This window comes from Eurosta solidaginis, chromosome 1 (genome assembly GCF_040869045.1).
Source record: "Eurosta solidaginis isolate ZX-2024a chromosome 1, ASM4086904v1, whole genome shotgun sequence".
NCBI classification, from domain to species: domain Eukaryota; kingdom Metazoa; phylum Arthropoda; class Insecta; order Diptera; family Tephritidae; genus Eurosta; species Eurosta solidaginis.
In genome coordinates, this window is record NC_090319.1 from 357,883,476 (window position 1) to 357,906,689 (window position 23,214).

At 34.9% G+C, this 23,214-nt stretch overlaps 1 protein-coding gene across 1 annotated transcript in view; it reads right to left on the minus strand.

Moving 5' to 3' along the window:
- htt (huntingtin) overlaps positions 1-23,214 on the minus strand; it is a 395,162-nt gene that overhangs the window by 66,657 nt on the left and 305,291 nt on the right. The window contains exons 25-26 of the mRNA XM_067768365.1: positions 22,392-22,651; positions 7,702-7,876 (exon numbers count right to left, since the gene is read on the minus strand). Coding sequence (XP_067624466.1) covers positions 7,702-7,876; positions 22,392-22,651 — 435 coding nt within the window. The remainder of the gene's footprint in view (positions 1-7,701; positions 7,877-22,391; positions 22,652-23,214) is intronic.

Consider the following 23,214-nt stretch of genomic DNA (forward strand, 5'->3'; position numbering starts at 1 on the left):
CATGAAGTTCCGTACGTGTAGAAAAAGGACTTGTCCGACAATACCCATAGGCGAACAAAAGTCACTCTGGCTGTAGGGGCACGAAGAGAATATGTCCGACACTACCCGTATGTATACAAAAAGGGCCTGTCGGACACTTCCCATAGGTAGGGGTACAAAGAGGGAGTGTCGAACAGTACAGAAAAGATCAGTCCGAAAGTACCCGTAGAGGTAAAAAGAGGGCGTGTCGACAGTACTCAAAGGGGTACAAAGAGGAAATGTCGAACATCACAAAAAGGATATGTCCGACCGTACCCGTAGGGGTATAAATAGGAACAGTCCGACAGTGCCCATTAGGCATTTGTCTCTCTATAGGACATGCTCAAACAAAGGGGACCACTCCAACCCATATAAAGAGAACAGAACTGGATATAGTCGCACGCTCCTTTGCGACTCATCCCGGATTCATCCTAGACTAGTCGCATTTTCTGCAGGCATGTATGTACGCAGCTACATACGAAGCAAAAAATAGGTTAAGCAATCAGGAATACGACGGCAGCGCTGCTGATAGATAAATGTGGTTTTAAATACCCTCACACATATAAAAAATTTGGTCATATTTACATTGCTCTGCCTTAGGACAGGATGAGCTTACTCAGGCTCGGAGTACTTCATGGAACACCTAAGCAATAGTAACTAGCTTCGGAATAATCCTAAAATATTGCTTTGCAGCTCCGTAAGGATGGGGAAGGATCTCTCCGAGTCGTTCGCAACCAAGCGAAACAGTGGCTTTCAAACTTTTAGTTATATTTTCTCGATTATTTTTTTAGCATTTTTTCGAGCTTTTTCTTAAACTACACGGTGTTGCAAAAAAGACTAAAGTGAAATTCCTGGAAAGTGATGCCTTTTTTGTAGATCTTGAAAATGGGATTTCCCCTGGACACCTCCAAAATCGTGAGTTACGGGTAAAAAAGAATCCATCCAATCTTTAGCGTTAGCCTTAAGAGGATTTGACGACGGTGCGACGACTGTTTTTGGTCGTCCGTTTGTCATAATTGACAGAATACTTAAAAACTTTCTTCAAATATCGATCTGAAATTCTGTTTTTCTTCTTTCATTTTTAGTTGTATTTCATTCTTGCAACAAACTTTCAATAAATCGATCATAGATGGCCCAACATTGTTATATAATTTTGCAACAGAAATTTAATATTTTTGTTCCTCATAAAAAATTTTACAGTGTTTATGTTAAAATTTGTATATCAGAGGTCAACCAGATTTCTCTGTTTAAAGAAAATTATTAGTTTCTTCTGGTCCATTTATATGAAAGACGTACTTAAAAAAATGATACTCCTCAAGTCACTTATCGTCTCCGTCCTGCTATATGGTGCAGAAGCATGGACCATGACAACATCAGATGAAACGGCTCTGGGAGTGTTCGAGAGAAAAGTTCTTTGAAATATTTATGGACCTCTACGCATTGGCGATGGCGAGTACCGAAAAAGATTTAGCGATGAGCTGTACGAGCTATACGTAGACATTAATATAGTCCAGTGATTTAAAAGGCAGCGGCTGCGATAGCTAGGTCATGTTATGCGAATGACAGATGATGCTCCGGCCAAGAAAGTGTTTCTATCGGAACTCGCATATAGAAGCAGAGGTAGAGGGCGGCCCACGCTCCGTTGGAAGGATCAGATGGAAAACGATTTAAACTCCCTTGGTGTGACCAATTGACGCCGGTTGGCAGATAGAAGGAGCTGGTGCGCATTGTTCATAACCGTTTAAATGGTTAAACGCCAATTAAGTAAGTAAAGTACTTAAAAATTGTTTATCTTCTTTTTATGTTTTCCTTCCGTTGCATTGTCAAGGTGACTTGAACTACGTGTATGGTTTCATGTTTCCAGCTCAATGAGTAGTTACGTAAAAATCAATCGCAGGATTCCACAATTCTAAATGGACTTTTCAATACCTCTTAAAATCTCGAATCTTTTTTTATACTATATATTACAACCTAATAAAGCCCGAACTTTTGTTCATAGTTTCAGGTTTCTAGGTTATCGGGAAGTTTCTCAAAACTTGAAAGAAAAATGTCCAAGCTCGGTTCTGAGGTGCGTTCTTAGTTTCAAAAATCGAGCTCTATGGAAAGTTACTCAAATGGCGATCGCATGATTCCACATGTTGCAAGTGAACTTTCTAATGCCCCTATTACCGTTTACAACTCAACTCTGGTTGGGTTGAAATTTCGCAATTTGGTATTACCGATTACAACTCAATCTGTCAAAAAAAATGTCGGTTGAGTTGTCTAGTTTAACAACTTTTTGTGGCATTACCGTTTACAACCTTGTGTTGGTGTAGTTGTCAAAGACGTCAAAATCTTACAACTGATTACTAGCAGTTGTCTCATACAATATTGCAGTTGTTTTGTAAATGTAACGTTTTAGAAGGCGGTTCACCACCTAATTTTTAGCAAAAATTTTCAAAGTTGGTATCAAAAGACACGTTTCGACCTCCAATTTTAGAATCCGAAAACAAAAATTAAAAATTTTATTTTTGTCATATCATTTCGGTTCAAATTGTCATGTGGTTGTTGTATTTTGCCAGATTTTTTGTAAACACTAATGCAGAAAGGTGTTGGACCCACCCAGGATTAGTTTTACCAACCGCGAGCAAAGACTGCAAACACAGAAAGATGTTCTGTGCAAAAAAAACTGTAGATCTGGCCTCCTATTTCGACCCTCTCGGGCCGTTTTGTGTGTTTTTTTTTTAAATATTTTGCGACAGAAATAAAATTTTTAATTTCCACTTTCAAATCCTAAAAACGGAGATCGAAACGCGTCTTTTGATACCACCTTTGATAAGAGTTAGATGGTGCACGGGCTCATAAAACGTTACCAAAAAATAAACAAAAACAATTTAAAGCCGGTAGTTAAACCTTTTTTAATTAAACAATAATCAACAATTTTGTACACATTTATAGAAAAAACAACGTTTAAACGAAGGATTACATTGAATAACTTTTTAACATTATGGAGCGACATTCCGAAGTTGGACGAGGCTGGCCGCAGTTCCATTCGTCAGTCCCATTGATACTAATCACTACTCCTGGGAATCCTGTTTTAGAGTAAAATACAATTTTTGCTGTTTGGGTTTTAATCCACTTCGCAAAAATATGCTCCTCAATAATATCTACAACCAGTCCAACGCCAAAATCATTTCCACAGCATTTTTGATAGCGGCATCAGCAAGGAATCTGAATATGGCGCATAATTTTAAATAGGGGTACAGCCTTCCTTAATTTTGTTTAGTAATGAGTAAAATGCTTCCTTTCAAATCTGCAAAATAACCTCATTTTAAGCACTTCATTTGTTACTTAAACATTTTCTTACTTGGTGCTTGGTGCTTGGTAGTTCCAAGGGATTGGAATGATCACGCGTGTGTTTTCCGTATTCGCGACATGTTAATCACCAACATTTTTGCCATTACAAAATAGATTTCATATCATATAATATCTGTAATAACAAAATCACTTTTGAAAATTCTTAAATTTTTGCCACAAATTGATCAGCTGTTCATTTATCTGTCAAATCATCACTTTCTTAGGTTGGCAGCACCAATTCAACCTCAACTGAAATAAGTTGTAATTCGTAATACCAAACAGGAGTTGAGTTGTCTGAAAGTTGAGTTGTTTTAATTACAACCCAACTAAGTTGAGTTGTATACCGTAATAGGGGCATAAATATCTCAGAATATCTCCATCCCTGCCCTAGAAAACTCTTTTATCCTGAGTATTACAACACAATAAAGCCCAAAGTTTCGTTCAAAGTATCAAGTCTCTGGTTTATCAGGAAGTTCCTTAAAACTCGAAGGCAAAATTTTCAAGTTCGGATGTTTTTTAGAATTTCCACGATCCCTGGATCGCCGAACAAAGTTGTTATCCCCCGTGTTAAACTTTTATCGGGTTCCGATATGTGTTTCATGCTGTAGGACACCATCCCTCTGGGAAATTAAACGAAAATGGATTGCAAGTTTCTCCAATTTGTTTGGAAATTGGCAGAAATACATCAAGCAAAGTTAATATAAAGGAAAATTATAGAAAATAGCAGAACCCGTCTTAGTTGAATTGACCCGGAAAATAAAGGTTGCTTGTTTAAAATTGTATTTTTGTGCACTAAAGATTTATAGTTCAAATATTTTTGCTGTCTTCATGTCGGAAGTTCGATGAACTTTAAAACGCACAAAAGTACAATTTTAACAATTACCAAACTAATATTCGATAAAAATATTGTATACACAACTAAAATTTAGATAACCATACAATCAATTTATGAATTTGTTGGTATTCAATGTGAATATTTTAAAATGCTCGATTCAACTTAAATAAAAATGCTTTTCAATTATTTCGTTCATGCATAATTCCTTGTTCTCATTCAATTATTACCCAATATTTAACAGAAATCTAATTTCAACGAGTAAGGAAGGTTAATTTCGGGTGCAACCGAACATTACATACTCAGTTGAGAGCTATGCTGACAACATAAGGGAAAATAACAATGTAGGAAAACGAACCGAGGGTAACCCTGGAATGTGTTTGTATGACATGGATATCAAATGAAAGGTATTAAAGAGTATTTTATGAGGGAGTGGGCCATATTTCTAAAGGTGGACGCCATTTAGGGATATCACCATAAAGGTGGACCAGGGCTGACTCTAGAATTTGTTTGTACGATATGGGTATCAAATGAAAGATGTTAATGAGAATTTTAAAAGGCGTGTGCTTAGTTCTATAGGTGGACGCCCTTTCGAGATATCGCCAAAAAGGTGGATCAGGGTTGACTCTAGAATTTGTTTGTACGATATGGGTATCAAATTAAAGGTATTAATGCGGGTTTTAAAAGGGAGTGGTGGTAGTTGTATATGTGAAGGCGCTTTCCAGATATCGACCAAAATGTGGACCAGGGTGACCCAGAACATCATCTGTTGGATACCGCTAATTTATTTATATATGTAACACCACGAACAGCATTCCTGCCAAGATTTCAAGGTTTTTTATTTCGCCCTGCAGAACTTTTTCATTTTCTTCTACTTAATATGGTAGGTGTCACACCCATTTTACAAAGTTTTTTTCCTAAGTTATATTTTGCGTTAATAAACCAATCCAATTACCATGTTTCATCCCTTTTTTCGTATTTGGTATAGAATTATGGCATTTTTTCATTTTTCGTAATTTTCAATATCGAAAAAGTGGGCGTGGTCATAGTCGTATTTCGGCCATTTTTTATACCAATACAAAGTGAGTTCAGATAAGTACGTGAACTGAGTTTAGTAAAGATATATCGATTTTTGCTCAAGTTATCGTATGGCTTCAACCGATTTCGCCCTTTTTCACAGAAATATGTTATCGTCCAAGAATCTAAGCCACTACCAAATTTCACAAGGATTGGTAAATTTTTGTTCGACTTATGGCATTAAAAGTATTCTAAATGAAAAAGGGCGGAGACACGCCCATTTTGAAATTTACTTTTATTTTTGTATTTTGTTGCACCATATCATTATTGGAGTTGAATGTTGATATTATTTACTTATATACTGTAAAGATATTAAATTTTTTGTTAAAATTTTACTTTAAAAAAAATTTTTTTTTAAAGTGGGCGTGGTCGTTCTCCGATTTTGCTAATTTTTATTAAGCACACATATAGTAATAGGAGTAACGTTCCTACCAAATTTAAACATTATATCTGCAACGACTGTCAAATTACAGCTTGCAGAAATTTAAAATTACCTTCTTTTAAAAGTAGGCGGTGCCACGCCCATTGTCCATTTTACTAATTTTCTATTCTGCGTCAGAAGTTCAACACACCTACCAAGTTTCATCGCTTTATCCGTCTTTGGTAATGAATTATCGCACTTTTTCGGTTTTGCGAAATTTTCGATATCGAAAAAGTGGGCGTGGTTATAGTCCGATATCGTTCATTTTAAATAGCGATCTGAGATGAGTGCCCAGGAACCTACATACCAAATTTCATCAATATACCTCAAAATTTACTCAAGTTATCATGTTAACGGACGGACGGACATGGCTCAACCAAATTTATTTTCGATCCTGATGATTTCGATATATGGAAGTCTATATCTATCTCGATTCCTTTATACCTGAACAACCAACCGTTATTCAATCAAAGTTAATATACTCTGTGAGCTCTGCTCAACTGAGTATAAAAACTGACTTGCTTTTGCTTTCGTTGCACTTTTCTTTCTTTCTTTCTTTTTTTACAGCTTGCAATGCAATTTCATAGTGGAATTAAAATCTTTATTGCTTGAACGCTTTTAATAATAATAAAGCAAACTTTAAGTTTAAATGCTATTTCACGGACGAAAATAAATATGTAAGTGTAAAAAATACAAAGCTACCACAAATACATTCACTACTTATTCACGAAACTGATACATGATATTATTAGACCGTTTAAGATACTCGAAAAATAAAAACAATTAGTTCGATCAGAATCCACATTTTGGCGATCATGCATTCGCCATTGTACCTTAAAATCCAGAGCCGTGACAAAACTCTCAAATATCTTACCGGCAGCACTCGGGGTAAAGGTAAAGAAATGTTCATAAACACTTATAAAGCGATTGGGCGGCCGCTTGCGTGCTACCGTCCCCAGTATGGTTGCCGAGCTTACAGAATACATGCTGGAAGAAACTACAGACCTATCACAACACCGCTCTCAGTATCGCGACTTTTGTCTTCTCCTGAACACCATTTACACAGTGAGGCAAGAGTACTCCCCATAAGGGAGAGAAATGAAATGCTGAACAAACAGTTTCTGCTGAATACCCAGAAAGCAGACATCTGATTGAAGATTCCCTCGCACATTTTATAAAATTAAAAATTTTTTGTCATAAAGTCTACCTACATATGAAATTTCATAGTTTTATCGATCTTTGGCAATGCATTATATGTAGGTTTTTTCCCCATTTTTCGAAATTTCGACATCGATTTCTTTTCAAAGTGGGCGTGGTGTCTACAAACCAACACATGTCACTAAATCACCTCGTGACCGCCGGCTAACGCTACACGGGTGAACCGCTAGCCAACATAACCAATCCAGACAAAGCCAACGCAAGCAAGCACGGGAGCAGGCACGCCAACGGGACTCGGGTGGACCAAACCGACCACGCCACCCCCAGTACAAACACTATTTGAAGAGTGAAGTATATTAAGTATAAGGAAGCATTGAATTACTCGTAGACAGTTAGAGATATGTTTAAATGAAGTGAATTACGACTTGCAGGAGGGTCCAGAGTATATCCCAGCAGTTATTAAAGAAGCATTTGGACAGTGGTAAGCTTCATTACAACCTCCTCGCCACATTTCAACACGATATCTTCAACGGCTTTTGAGTAAGATCTTGAAAACCATTCAAATTAGCTAACGAGAAGCATTTGTTCTACTAACATCTGGGTATGTTTCTATTAAACATCTTCCTGGAAATGTTTTAAAGTGTACATATTTACGTATTAACTTAAAGTACAACACATACATACATGCCTTAGTATAATCGTAAGCATGTTAAAATGCTATTCATATTATATTAAATTGCTTGCTGGCATGCATCCTAAAATTGGTAGCTTAATCTTGTACAAATTTCAAACATATTGATTGCTTCTAAGTTAATACAACTAATAGTAGTAGTATATGTATGTGCGTGCGGATACTTACATGCAATACGCATAGGTATACATCCTCATTATTGGTTTTCCTTAGGAAATTACCAGCCGCAATTACAGTATTGGACAGCAGGGGACATTGTGGCACAAATTTCGATGTCCATTCAATGAGACAATAGTTCAGAGTCCAAACTAATTTTGTATGTGTGTCGCTGCATTGCATTGAGCTAAAAGGGAAAATAAGAACCTTTACATTATATACATACGTAATTATAATTTAATAAACATATCTACTTTTAAAATGAGTATGAAAATTCGTTTATGTCTCGTATTTGCCGGGTTATTCCGTAATTAAAACTTTAAAATTTACCGCTCTTTTCTAATAAAATATGTCAAAAATGTTTAAAAGCTTAAACTTGTTAGGTTTCCTGTTAGTTCTATTTTGCCACGTTATGTTTAGTCAGACCTGACACGTAAACGCTGCGAAAAGTTTGACCTTAAATACAAACATCATGATGATGAAATTTAACAATAGATATTATAGACAGCTTATCAGAAAGAAAAACTTAAAGGTAGAGCACAGTTACTGAACCGATGGAAACAATTACTTAAAGATTGAAAGCATTGCCGTAAAGAAGATATTAAACATCTATAAATTGCGTTCTGCCTGAGGTTTACAAAATTTCAAAAGCAAATTTCATCAGCATTATGTCTATGTTTAAAGAAACATTTGTATAAAGAAAGTGTTTAAAATTTCTTTATCTTTTCTTACTTGACTCTTCTGCAGTGTTGCCAGAACTTTTTCAGAAAAATGATTGACAAAAATAAAAGGCTAAATAAAAATTTGTAAGGCTAAGAAAAAAAGCTAAACTTTCCATGTGTTATAAAATTTTTTTCATAAAAGGCATAACAGAATAAAAAATTTAAATTAACTTTTACTCCAATTTCATAAAAAATAAAAAAAAATTGTTAGAAGATGATATCTGTGTTATAATTTGAAAGGGATACATCTATGTATATATGTGACCCGATCTATGAAAAGGTGGCTTATGACTCAAAAACGAAATTGCGAGAAACAGCTGTTAAAGATAAACAATGCATTTCTTCAGTTTCTTAGTAGTTTTTCTTTTGCATTATGAACAGTAATACCCAAAAGGCAAAGCACAAACAAGTTTCTGACCGCTATTTTAGTTCCATTGCCATCGAAAAAAATGCTATCAAAAAATCTTCCACCAAAGTGGCATCGAAGGAACCAAAGCCTTCGTCGTCTTTCATTTGTGCTCTTCTTTATCTACATTTTTAATACACTTCTAAGCAAGTTAGGACTTTCTAATTTTCACCACGTGAAAGAGCGTCTCAAAAACTATCGAAACCATAAAAAAGTGGAAAAATTTTTTTGGAGCCATAAGCCACCTTTTCATAGACCGGGTCACATATATAAATTCAAATTCTGTGTGTGTGTTTATGGTTCCATACGGAAACGATTTTCCCACACTTCAATCATCACCAAATTTTGGCTTCGATCAAGACGAAGGTTTTTCATATTTCGAAACTAAGAATTTCCCGTTGTAGCTAGGGTCTTGAGATCAAAACGTGGATCTGGGTAACCCTGGGATGTGTTTGTACAGTATGGGTATCAAATGGAAGCTGTTGATGAGTGCTTTAGTACAGGGTAATTTTCACACCCCTGGGTGACTAGGGTCTCGAGATATAGGCGAAAACGTGGACCCGGGTAGCCCTAGAATGTATTTATAGAATATGGATAATAAATGAAAGCTGTTAATGAGTGCTTTAGTACAGGGTAATTTTCATACATGTTTGTGACTAGGGTCTCGAGATATAGGCCAAAGCGTGGATCAGGGTAACACTGAAATATGTTTATACAATATGGATAACTAATGAAAGCTGTTGATGAGTGCTCCAGTAGAGGGCAATTTTCATACCCCTGTGGGGTTTCAATATACGGGCCAAAACGTGGACCCGGATGCCCCTAGAATGTGTGTGTATTATGGATATCAAATGAAAGCTGTTGCTGAGAGCTTTAAAGTAATTTTCGTAGTGATATTCGATTTAGTCATATCAACCTGGTAAAACTGATAAATATGCATGCGAAGCCGAAATAATGACATGAATTAATAATACCCACATACCTATTTGCATACGTTCTATTCGATTTGCCTGAAATTTGGTATAGAGTTAGACGGAAAAAGCTTATTAAAATGTATGCAGATATACCAAATTTAGGGCAGAACAACGTCTTCCGGGTCTGCTAGTGATAAATAAAACTCCACTATAGTCTATAAGTTTTCGTAATATGTTTGAGGTAAATTAAAAAAAATGTAAATGGTTTTTTATTTGCAAACTAAGAACGCCGATAAAACTGTTCAATAAGGAAATCTACTTTTTGTCCTTTTAAAGAACCCATGAAAGATGCAAACTCTACATTCCACACTGTCTGAGAACCACTTTTTCAAGTTTTTGCATGTGTTTTACACCAACTCCAAACGATATCTGGCAAATGAATTTTTGGAGGGAATATTTTCATGACACTTTCTGAGCTGGCCGAACCACTGCCGATGAGTGACCCCCGATTAAATAAAGTTTTGAAATAGGTTATTATGAATAAAGGGATATGAAGTCGGATGGTGAATTATTATAAGTCCAAACAATTTTATATGTATATGCAATAAAACTTATAATAAGGTTATACTATGGTACACCAATCCTTATTCAGGCTCGTTATTATAAGAGCTTTCATAAGCCTGATTTTGGGTCGGCTATATATAAGCCTTATATAAAAGGACCTAATACATGTAAGTAAGCCTTATTTTTTTGTTCCATAAGTCTTATAATAAAGTTGTTATGTTCTACCTTATGGCTTATAATAATTCCTTACGTAAGTTTTACTTTATATGAGCTAAAAGCAATACACACAACGGTATCTTTCAAATAAATCTTATGCCTGTTGACATAAGTACAGAAAAACTAGGAGTTATTTCACTCGTGTTGATGCGGTTTGCAACGGGTGGAGTCCGTTGTTTTACGTATCATATATGTATCATGGCGTAGCTCTTTTGCCTACATGTGGACTTAAAAACCCAGTTAAATGTTTCTGAAATCAAAAAATTCAATTTCGCTCGTAAGCGGTTTCGAAGCAGATGAAACAGTCTTAGAATTGAATGGCAAACACACGGAACGAAAACGATATTAGGTTGATATTGCCTTAATAAAGTTACTATGACTCGATTTCTGCCTACCATAATGCCAACATTATCTGTTCCTTAGCCCCTCAAATTTTTTAAATCTAGCCCAAATTCATTCAATGTTCTTAAAATTGAATATACATAAAACTGTTTATTTAGATTTTCTAAAATTTTGCAAAAAGCTAAAGAATTTAAAAAAAAACTGAAAAAGGCTAAATGCTAAATCGCAACTTTGTGGCAATACTGTTCTTCTGTTCCATAGTTTCGGTGTTCTTATTTATTAAGTTAGTAGGTAAACATCAAGTCTCTACGAAATAGATCGCAAGATAACCGTCCCCTCTTCGAGCGTTCCAAACAGAACTTTTGTAACAGGTATTAATTTTGGTTTCTTAAATGTCTTTAAAACTCCAGCCTTCCATGGAGTAACACAAAATCGATCGAAAGAATTTCAAATCTCGTGTGAGTTCCCCCTCTCCCCTTCATTCATACTGAAAATTTTGTGACAGGTACTTTCTTTGCTTCGTTTAAAACTCAAGCTTTAGTTGGATTATTTTTATTACCTCAAACCGTGTGTCATCTACGGAAATTTTGACTCCTTTGGTTGCATCGTCTTGGTCTTCTGAACTGTGCGTAAGATTGAAGATTTATAATTGATTGGGACATTTCAAAACACTTGATCGCAATATTCTCTAGTTTAATATCTTATAACTTTAAACGAGCAATTCTTGTTTGTTTATATAGCCGAACGATCTCGGGGACGGCTTAACTTATTTAAATGAAATTTGGCACAGAGGTAATGTATCACCTTCTAAGACTTTCTACCTAGATGTTGCTACTCAGAATGTTTCACAAAGTTGCCACCTATTCGAAATTTAAAAAAAATTGCATGAGATATGCCGATATGGGTATCAAACGAAAGGTATTTCACTCCGCATTACAATAGGGAAATTTTTGAGTAGGGGTGCCATTTAGGGTTGCCACCTTTTCGAAAGTAAAAAAAAATTGCATGAGATATGCCGATATGGGTATCAAACGAAAGGTATTTCACTCCACATTACAATAGGGACATTTTTAAGCAGGGTTGCCATTTAGGGTAGCCACCTATTCGAAATTTAAAAAAAATTGCATGAGATTTGCCGATATGGGTATCAAACGAAAGGTATTTCACTCCGCATTACAATAGGGGCATTTTTGGTTAAGGTTGTCATTTAGGGTTGCCGCCTATTCGAAATTAAAAAAAAAATTGCATGAGATATGCCGATATGGGTATCAAACGAAAGGTATTTCACTTCGCATTACAATAGGGACATTTTTAAGCAGGGTTGCCATTTAGGGTTGCCACCTATTCGAAATTTAAAAAAAATTCCATGATATGCCGATATGGGTATCAAACGAAAGGTATTTCACTCCGCATTACAATAGGGACACTTTTTGTTAGGGATGTCATTTAGGGTTGCCACCTATTCGAAATTAAAAAAAATTGCATGAGATATGCCGATATGGATATCAAACGAAAGGTATTTCACTCCACATTACCATAGGGACATTTTTGAGTAGGGTTGCCATTTAGGGTTGGGGTAGTTAGACGAAATAGTACTCTACTTACTTATATTCTATTAAAGCTTTAAAGGAGAACATTAAAGTTAAAAATCTTCGGAAAAAATCTTACACATGATTCGACTTAATTTTAAATAATTTTCTTTTAAATGAATAATTGCAATTTCTCACAGATTACTATTAGAAAAATTTCTCAGCACAACGAAAGTTGCCGAGCAAAGCTCGGTCGCCCAGGTACTGAAATTTTCTAAATATCTAACCAGTACGCCACCTATCGCAACGTTTTCTCCTAATTAATGCAATGTCATCGGGTTTTAGAGAACGTGCGATGAACCAAGTTTGTAGCTCAATTAGAAGTTACTTCAAATTCGAATGCAACATTTCACTTGCTGTATGGACTTTCTAAATGCATATAAATATCGATTCGTACGTCCACTGTAAGAATTTGTAGAAGAAATATTTCATTTTAATAGAGTTCAAAGATATGTAGAAAGTCTCAGGCCTCTATCTCACCGGGGAGTTAATTAAGATTTCGAATTTCCGAACTCGAAAGAATTTTTAAATATCGCGTTCCTGGCGCTACCTAGCGCTTGCTTTTCTCTATCGTTGCACTGTCATCAAAAATACCACTAAAACTTCAATAGGTTTTAATTTGAATTTAGACTTATTAAGCGCAAACTCTAAATCCTAAGAATGGCGAACAAATTAAACTCACGTAGCATTCTGATATGGGGGCGTGATATGTACAGTTAGTCTTCACACATTCAAGGAATAAAATGTCATTACTTCTATGGCTCCTGTGACGAACTAGAAAGTTAATTCGTTCTAATAGAATATCTACTAAGCCTTGATATAGGTCAAAGACAAAGATAAGAGATAGTATGGTTCTTCTTTTTAGCCGAAATTTGCAAACAAACATGAAAGCAGCTTAATAAGGGAAATAAAAAATTGTTAACATTTACTACCTCTATACTTTATCAGCTCATAAAACACTTTGAACCATTTTGTCGTAAAAGGAGTTCACGAATATATTTACATGAATTATATAATATGATAATGTTGGCATTTTTTGCCATTTCCATTGGTTTTAGGAATGTTTTTTAATTGACCAAATTTAATATTTTTCATTTAAAATTTTTGGTATATGAAATGAATTTTTATCTAATTGTTGAGGGTTTTGTATACAAAATTTATACAAAATAGTATGTATGTATATGCAAATCTCCTCTATTCTGTTAAGCTAGAATATTGAATCAGTTCGTGCAGAGGCTAAATATGTACTTATGTACATTAGGGTGGTCATTATTTTCCAAAGTGTTCCAATTCCCGTCCTCACCAAATGTACAGGTTGCACAAGAAGCCTGAAAAGAGCAAATTTTCACATTTCTTTGGTCCACCTCAATTAATATTTAAGGCCGGAATTGTCTCTCACTTGTTATAACCTCTACGGAAATTTGCTTTCAAATGCAAAATTGGTTAAGTAATAAAACAAGTTATAAAAAAGAAGAGGCGACAAAACTTCAGTTGGGCGCAAAATATTCAACTTTTTACTATGAATTTTTAGAAATTTTTCGAGTACGCAGATTTGCAGCTTATTTAATTTGTAAGTCTGAAAACTATATCGACTTCTGTTTATTTGAGAATTTTTGTTAGTGACGGATGTTCGTCGTTCTTTCTATTCAATGAATGAAAACTGTTTTCATTAATGTTATATTTTAGTCTGTAGCTTTTTTATTAATTGACTGAATTCTAAGATTGCAGTCATTTTAAAAAAGCACAGAACAAAAGACTTATAAATTGCTTTGAAAAGGAGTAAACGTTTCTAGGATGGAGGAATATGAAGACTTAAAATGTTTAATAAAATTCGTCCTTTTCCAGGAGTTTGAGCTCCTTGCGCAACCTTTGAATCTTTAGGTATTGGCATTAGACTTTGTACGTATTTTTTTTTTTTTTTTTTTTGCGCTATTTGCATTTTTGTAGTGGAGTAGATAGAAAATCCAAACAATTTCTTCTTCATACAACAAAGAGCCACCCTAATGTACATATGTATGTTCAAACGTTTTTATATGTTTTACTCTATTTTCTGTGCCATATTTACATAGATACGTAAATATTATATAGATATGTGCGACCGTTTATAATTTCAAACAAAACAAATCTAGTTCGAACAACGTAATAAATCTCAATTTTCATTAGTCAATACCGACGAGAGAGCGAAAATTATTGCGAAAAACTATTTTTTCAGTTTTTTTTTTAATTAAAATAAAAACGTTCACGGTGTTAAGTGTGAAATTGTGTACCCACCAAACTTTTTCGGAGTTCAAACTTTCATGAAGAGATTTGAGTGCTCCGATTTGAGTTAACGAGTTTGTAATCACTTCGTTAAGAAAAAGAGGTACACAAATTTTGGTTCTCAGAGATAAAATATTCAACCTAAAGGTAGTGATTACCGAATATATTTGGTTGCACGGCGTAGCTTATCCACTAAATACTTCCAGTCTGATATATGGAAGACGCCGTTTCACAATCCTCCGAAAACTATAAATTGATATATATTTGTTAGTGTAATTAACATTTTCGTTTTGATAAATCACTTACGCATGTCAAACACGCCTGAAAATTTCTTTACATCGAAAAAAATATCGTCGCTAATTTTTGAAAAGTTTTTAAAGACAACACAATTCTCTTTAAAACTAGTCGAAGCAAATTGTTTAGTGGGTTATGCATTTTTATTTTAATAACAATTTATATGGAAAACAAATGCGCCAACTTCAGTTTATTGATCATAAATTTTAGCGCGTTTGTTATTGGATATTTTTGGTATATGTAGTGCAGAAGTATATTTATATAAAAAAATTTTAGAAAATTTCAAAATATTTTGATGATAAAAAACAAAAAAATTTGGTTTAATAATTGAAAATGAACACATTTATGTATACAATAAAGTAATTTTGTGAAATCGGTGACCAACTTTGGTAAGAAAAAAAATTTATCCAAATGAATACATACATTGCAGGGATATTCGGTTGTCGCGGGAGGGACAATTTTACGCAATACTTCATCTTTGTTCAAGCATTTTGATCAAATCTTCTCACGATTTCCGCTGTTAATAGATAGGTTAGGAGACTTAATATTCAATGATTTCTTTTTGTAGAAAACATGCAATCTCTGAATTTATTTGTAAATAATAAGTTTTACACAAGGTTGCGTTATTTTGATTTTAATGAACCTCGAATCTAAACCATTTTCAGATTAAAATGAGAAACCTTCAATTAAAAATCAGATTAGTCAGTTTAAAATGGGAAAATTTCAATTCAAAATCAGACTTTTCAACTTAAAATGAGAAAGCTTCATTTAAAAACGAGAAGTATCCATTTTAAAATTGGATTGTTCACTTGAAAATGAGAAAATTTCGAGTCAAAATAAGAAAAACTCATTTAAAAATCAGATTAGGCAATTCAAAATAAGAAACCTTCATTTTAAAATAGGAAATATTCATTTGAATATAGGAATAGTCATTTTAAAATGAGAGAACAACATTTAAAATTAAGAGACTTTAATTTAAAAACAAGTAAGGAAGGTTAAGTTCGGGTGTAACCGAACATTACATACTCAGTTGAGAGCTATGGTGACAACATAAGGGAAAATAACCATGTAGGAAAATGAACCGAGGGAAACCCTGGAATGTGTTTGTATGACATGTCTATCAAATGAAAGGCACTAAAGAGTATTTTATGAGGGAGTGGGCCATAGTTCTATAGGTGGACGTCATTTAGGGATATCGCCATAAAGGTGGATTAGGGTTGACTCTAGAATTTGTTTGCACGATATGGGTATCAAATTAACGGTATTAATGAAGGTTTTAAAAGGGAGTGGTGGTAATTGTATAGGTGGTTGCCTTTTCAGAGATATCGCCATAAAGGTGGACCAGGGGTGACTCTAGAATGCGTTTGTACAATATGGGTATCAAACGAAAGGTGTTAATGAGTGTTTTAAAAGGGAGTGGGCCTTAGTTCTATAGGTGGAAGCCGTTTCGAAATATCGCCATAAAAGTGGACCAGGGGTGACTCTAGAATGTGTTTGTACGATATGGGTATAAAATTAAAGGTATTAATGAGGGTTTTTTAAAGGGAGTGGTGGTAGCTGTACAGGTGGTCGCCTTTTCGAGATATCGGCATAAAGGTGGACCAGGGGTGACTCTAGAATGCGTTTGTACAATATGGATATCAAACGAAAGGTGTTAATGAGTATTTTAAAAGGGAGTGGGCCTTAGTTCTATAGGTGGAAGCCGTTTCGAAATATCGCCATAAAGGTGGACCAGGGGTGACTCTAGAATATGTTTGTACGATATGGGTATCAAATGAGAGGTGTTAATGAGTATTTTAAAAGGGCGTGGGGCTTAGTTCTATAGGTGGACGCCTTTTCGAGATATCGCCATAAAGGTGGACCAGGGGTGACTCTAGAATGCCTTTTCAGAGATATCGCCATAAAGGTGGACCAGGGGTGACTCTAGAATGCGTTTGTACAATATGGGTATCAAACGAAAGGTGTTAATGAGTATTTCAAACGGGAGTGGGCCTTAGTTCTATAGGTGGAAGCCGTTTCGAAATATCGCCATAAAAGTGGACCAGGGGTGACTCTGGAATGTGTTTGTACGATATGAGTATAAAATTGAAGGTATTAATGATGGTTTTTAAAGGGAGTGGTGGTAGTTGTATATGTGATGGCGTTTTCCAGATATCGACCAAAATGTGGACCAGGGTGACCCAGAACATCATCTGTTGGATACCGCTAATTTATTTATATATGTAATACCTGCCAAGATTTCAAGGGTTTTTTATTTCGCACTGCAGAACTTTTTCATTTTCTTCTACTTAATATGGTAGGTGTCACAACCATTTTACAAAGTTTTTTCTAAAGTTATATTTCAATAAACCAATCCAATTACCATGTTTCATCCCTTTTTTCGTATTTGGTATAGAATGATGGCATTTTTTTAATTTTTCGTAATTTTCGATATCGAAAAAGTGGGCGTGGTCATAGTCGGATTTCGTTCGTTTTTTATACCAAGATAAAGTGAGTTCAGATAAGTACGTGAACTAAGTTCAGTAAAGATATGTCGATTTTTGCTCAAGATATCGTGTTAAGGGGCCATGCGGAAGGACAGACGGACGACTGTGTATAAAAACTGGGCGTGGCTTCAACCGATTTCGCCCATTTTCACAGAAAACAGTCATAAACGTCATAAAATCTATGCCCCTACCAAATTTCAAAAGGATTGGTAAATTTTTGTTCGACTTATGGCATTAAAAGTATCCTAGACAAATTAAATGAAAAAGGGCGGAGCCACGCCCATTTTGAAATCTTTATTTTATTTTTGTATTTTGTTGCACCATATCATTACTGGAGTTGAATGTTGACATAATTTACTTATATACTGTAAAGATATTAAATTTTTTGTTAAAATTTTACTTTAAAAAAATTTTTTTTTTTAAAGTGGGCGCGGTCCTTCTGCGATTTTGCGAATTTTTATTAAGCATACATATAGTAATAGGAGTAACGTTCCTGCCAAATTTCATCATGAATTCTTCAACGACTGCCAAATTACAGCTTGCAAACGTTTTAAATTACCTTCTTTTAAAAGTGGGCGGTGCCACGCCCATTGTCCAAAATTTTACTAATTTTCTATTCTGCGTCATAGGTTCAACCCACCTGCCAAGTTTCATCGCTTTATCTGTCTTTGGTAATGAATTATCGCACTTTTTCGGTTTTTCGAAATTTTCGATATCGAAAAAGTGGGCTTGGTTATAGTCCGATATCGTTCATTTTAAATAGCGATCTGAGATGAGTGCTCAGGAACCTACATACCAAATTTCATCAACATACCTCAAAATTTACTCAACTTATCGTGTTAACGGACGGACGGACGGACATGGCTCAATCAAATTTTTTTTCGATCCTGATGATTTTGATATATGGAAGTCTATATCTATCTCGATTCCTTTATACCTGTACAACCAACCGTTATCCAATCAAACTTAATATACTCTGTGAGCTCTGCTCAACTGAGTATAAAAATAAGAAAGTTTTGTTTTAAAATGAGAATATAATATCGTATTTGCTTAAGTTTTAAATAAAAGATTCAAGGTTCGATTCGAGCTCAAGGCCAGAACAATAATTTTTTTCTAATTATTGTTATTTTTTAATTTTTCTAAATTTGAAAAATTGTATTTTGTTTTTGGAATAGTAAGTAGAAAATTTTTCAGACAACCTGCCATAGCTGCATTATCAGTGATTTGCACCAGATGGCGCAACACTGAATAAATATAGTTGGTAAAAAGGAATAGAAGTAGCAAATTTGCCAGTCAAACAAACCACCGCTGTATAGTTAATGGTTAGCGCAGCATGCCTAAAGCGTACTGATGATGAAGGCTTAGCACCCTTCGAAATGGATCTATCTGCGCAGCTATAGCAGGTTGTCTGAAAAATTGTCTACTTACTATTCCAAAAACAAAATACAATTTTTCAAATTTAGAAAAATTAAAAAATAACAATAATTAGAAAAAAATTATTGTTCTGGCCTTGAGCTCGAATCGAACCTTGAATCATTTATCAATATGCCGATAAAAACAAAAAAAAAAACAATTGTTTTAAATAAAAAATATGCACAACAGCACTTCTTTAATGAAAAATACATTAAGTAGGCAACGAAAAATTAGAGTTACATATGCGATATATGAGAGGAAACGAAAATAATAATATTATTAATTGAGTAAAACAGAACAGCAGTAATAATGCAGTTCAGGACAATTGTGATAATTACGTTGAAAAATGGATAAAAGTGCGATTTCGCGTATTCTACCATGTAAGCACCTATTTCACGAACACTGCATCCGTTCTCTATTGAACAGGGATGACAAAATGTGCCTAATTTGCCGCCAAGAAATAGACGGTATGGTCAAATGCAGACAAGCTAAAATCTTTGTATACCTATATTTATATACATATAGTTTTTCAGATACCGACGAATGTTCGAGAAAAGTTTATAAGAAAAACTCAAAGGAAGACCGAATCAGAGTTGTGATCACTTCTGCACGTGGGGAAGACTGGGTATCTCTCGCAGCACAATTAGGTGTCTCGTACAAAACTGCTTGGGGCTGGATAAAGTAAGGGCGCATCAAACATGAATCAAGAGGTGGCTACAAACCCAAACTTCTTTCTCGGCCGATGTCATTGTTTCGTGGTTAGAGTAGAATTGCAGTATTACCCTTACAACAATTCAGACGCGAGTTTGCGCTGAGTCCAACGTGTCCCTGGCTCGTTCAACGTTTAGCAATAACCTTGACGGTAACTTGTACACACGAAAAGCTTTACACATAGAGCCAATAACCATAAGCAGCAGGGAAACAGATAGTTTTCATTGATTTTGTCGTCATACGCTCCAAAATTAGCAGAGCAATGGTTGCAGTACTTGGAAAATTTGGTGGACGAAGCTGACGTAACCATAACTGGCGGTGATTGTGCACGAGCGTTCATCCTCTTTCCATACAAATGCTGTAGCTTTAGAAAATATGCCTGTAGGCAATTAGCTATAATAAAATTGTTATAATATTTTTTTTTTTTTCTCATTTTCAATTGGTGGATTCTCGTTTTCAAATAAAAATTTCTGTTTTTAAAATGATAGTTTCTTATTTTTAAATGAAATATTCTCGTTTTCAAGTAGCTTGTCTTAATTTCAAATATAGGTTTCCTATTTTGAAATGAAACATTCTTATTTTGAAGTGACTATTCTTATCTTCAAATAAAAGTGTTTCATTTTAAACTGTAGTTTTCTTATTTTAAATTGACTATTCTGATTTTCAAATGAAATTTTCTCACATTAAACTGAAGCTTTCTCATTTTAATTTGTCTATTCTGATGATTCAAATGCTTGGGGCTGGATAAAGTAAGGGCGCACCAAACATGAATCAAGAGGTGGCTACAAACCCAAACTTCTTTCTCGGTCGATGTCATCGTTTCGTGGTTAGAGTAGAATTGCAGTATTACCCTTACTGCAATTCAGACGCGAGTTTGCGCTGAGTCCAACGTGTCCCTGGCTCGTTCAACGTTTAGCAATAATCTTGACGGTAACTTGTACACACGAAAAGCTTTACACATAGAGCCAATAACCATAAGCAGCAGGGAAACAGATAGTTTTCATTGATTTTGTCGTCATACCAAAGGTCGCTCCAAAATTAGCAGAACAACGGTTGCAGTACTTGGAAAATTTGGTGGACGAAGCTGACGTAATCATAACTGGCGGTGATTGTGCACGAGCATTCATCCTCTTTCCATACAAATGCTGTAGCTTTAGAAAATATGCCTGTAGGCAATTAGTTATAATAAAATTGTTATAATATTTTTTTTCTCATTTTCAATTGGTGGATTCTCGTTTTCAAATAAAAAGTTCTGTTTTTGAAATGATAGTTCCTTATTTTTAAATGAAATATTCTCGTTTTCAAGTAGCTTGTCTTATTTTCAAATATAGGTTTCCTATTTTGAAATGAAACATTCTTATTTTGAAGTGACTATTCTTATCTTCAAATAAAAGTGTCTCATTTTAAACTGTAGTTTTCTTATTTTAAATTGACTATTCTGATTTTCAAATGAAATTTTCTAACATTAAGCTGAAGCTTTCTCATTTTAATTTGCCTATTCTGATTTTCAAATGAAGTTTTCTTATTTCAAGTTGAAGTTTTCTGATTTTAATATGAAAATGTGTAGAAACACAATGAATTTTTGAATTGAAAATTTTTTTAAAATCAAACATGACTTAGTAAAATCAGGCAGGTGAAGTCAGTAGTACTACAGCAAAAATTTGACGGCCCTCACTGTCTGACCATGATTTTTAAAGTAGGGAGTTGGGAAAATATTGAGTACTATTTTGATACTTTTTTGCTACCTTAGTAATGTAATGTGCGGAAAAAAGCCAAACTCGATATATCGCTACATTAAAAAACAGGGACATGGAAGAAAAGACAAGAGAAAACAAAGGAAATGTGAAGAGCAAATAGAGCAATTTTGGGGGAGTTCGCAAAAGTAAAGATAACAAGAGTTAGATAGAGAGCGAGAGTAAAAGTAAGAATTAGGGTAGTGGTTTGAGAATAAGGAGTAAAAAGAGGTTAACAGGAAAATTAAAAATAAGGATAGAGGTGGATAGATAGAGAAAGTCAAAACAATGCCTCTTGGGCTTGATTATACGGCTGGGAGTATTTCATGTTTGTCCCCACATTTTCGGAGTTAGCCAGAACAGTTTAAAATAAGTTCTGATAAACCAAAGTTTTTTTTAATTCTTTGAACAAAATAGTTCTGCTTTCTTGAGCATTGGGCAGAACACAGTAAGATTCTATTCGTCTAACATGTTATTACTCCATCACAATCTGCACTGAGCCTTTATACCAACAATTCGTCGCTGTATTTGAATATGGTCCCGTGCAATGCATCAGCACATTTTTTATAAGTCAATTGTTATACGTCTCTGGACAAAGTGGCCTGAAAGGCTGTAGGCTTTGATTATGTGCTCGGGATCAGTACTTTTGCTGGATGCTTCAAATATTAAAATCCACTAAAATATAATTAAAGCTCAATGAATTCGCTGGCTAGATCATGATGCATGATTGATCTCTTTCAAGGATGGCCACCTTATAAATTAGGATATATGTTGGTAGTAGGAGCTGATTGACTATAAAAAATAAGACTCATTTAGGATGTTGATATTATATTTGATCGTCGTCGACAGTTAACGTTATTAGAAAAGAACTTCCTTCTTTTTTTTCTTATTAGTACGGACATTGTCTTTTTTTTTTTTTGCGGTAGCGATACAATTTCGTTTTCGTACATTGCTTTTCTGATTAAACCCATATCTTAAAGCTCTTATTATAGCTACGCAAATACGCAAACGCATGAGTATATAGATTCCCATCATCCAACGTTAGCTACTTACCTTACATCGATAATTCCATGACGATTGATGTAACCCACAATCAGTTCCCTCAGCAAAGCCAACTCTTCACTCAATTTGCCAATAGTTGTGTTGGTCTTCGAACAACATTCGAGCAGACATAGCAGACCAGCTAAAGTTGCGTTTCGTATGAAGATGTGAGAACTCTTCAAATAATTGCCAATGAGTTGGCACAATTGTTGTAATTCACCGATTGTAGGTATCAGCATTGCTTGTGTTTTGCACAGTAAGTAGATTAAGTGCTGAAAACCAAAAGAGAAAAACAAAAGTTAGAGAGAAATAAAATAAAAGAAAAACATGCGTAAAATGGGAAATAAAAAGCTCAAAGTGTCTGCGTTGTGTAAATATGCGGCTTAAATGAGGATAAAGCTAATGCAGAAATCACACGTACACACACAAACTAGAGGAATACGCCGATCACTTTATCGGCGGCGGCGGCGTGGGCGGCGCGTCGGCTTACGCCGGTGTTCTAACTTTAAAAAGCTTGATTTTTCTTTTTAAAAAAATAATATGTAGGAAAGGTTTTGTTTGTATGTATTTAACGAAATCAACGTGTTAGCCATTTCGGAAAGATCCGGGGTTTTTGCCTCAAGATCTCGCAAGACCGTTCAAAAATTTTCAGGAGTAGCTCCTTGCTGAGGGATTGTCCCTCGTTCGCTCACTCCAGAGAGGCTTCGAACCTAACCTCTGTCTTTGGAATTGGTACGGCTGCGTTGGCTGAAAAGAAATAGAGATACATAAAATAGTCACACTCTTGTCTGTATATCTCGTGCAATGCGTAGTTTCACCTAGGGTTAACTCCTAA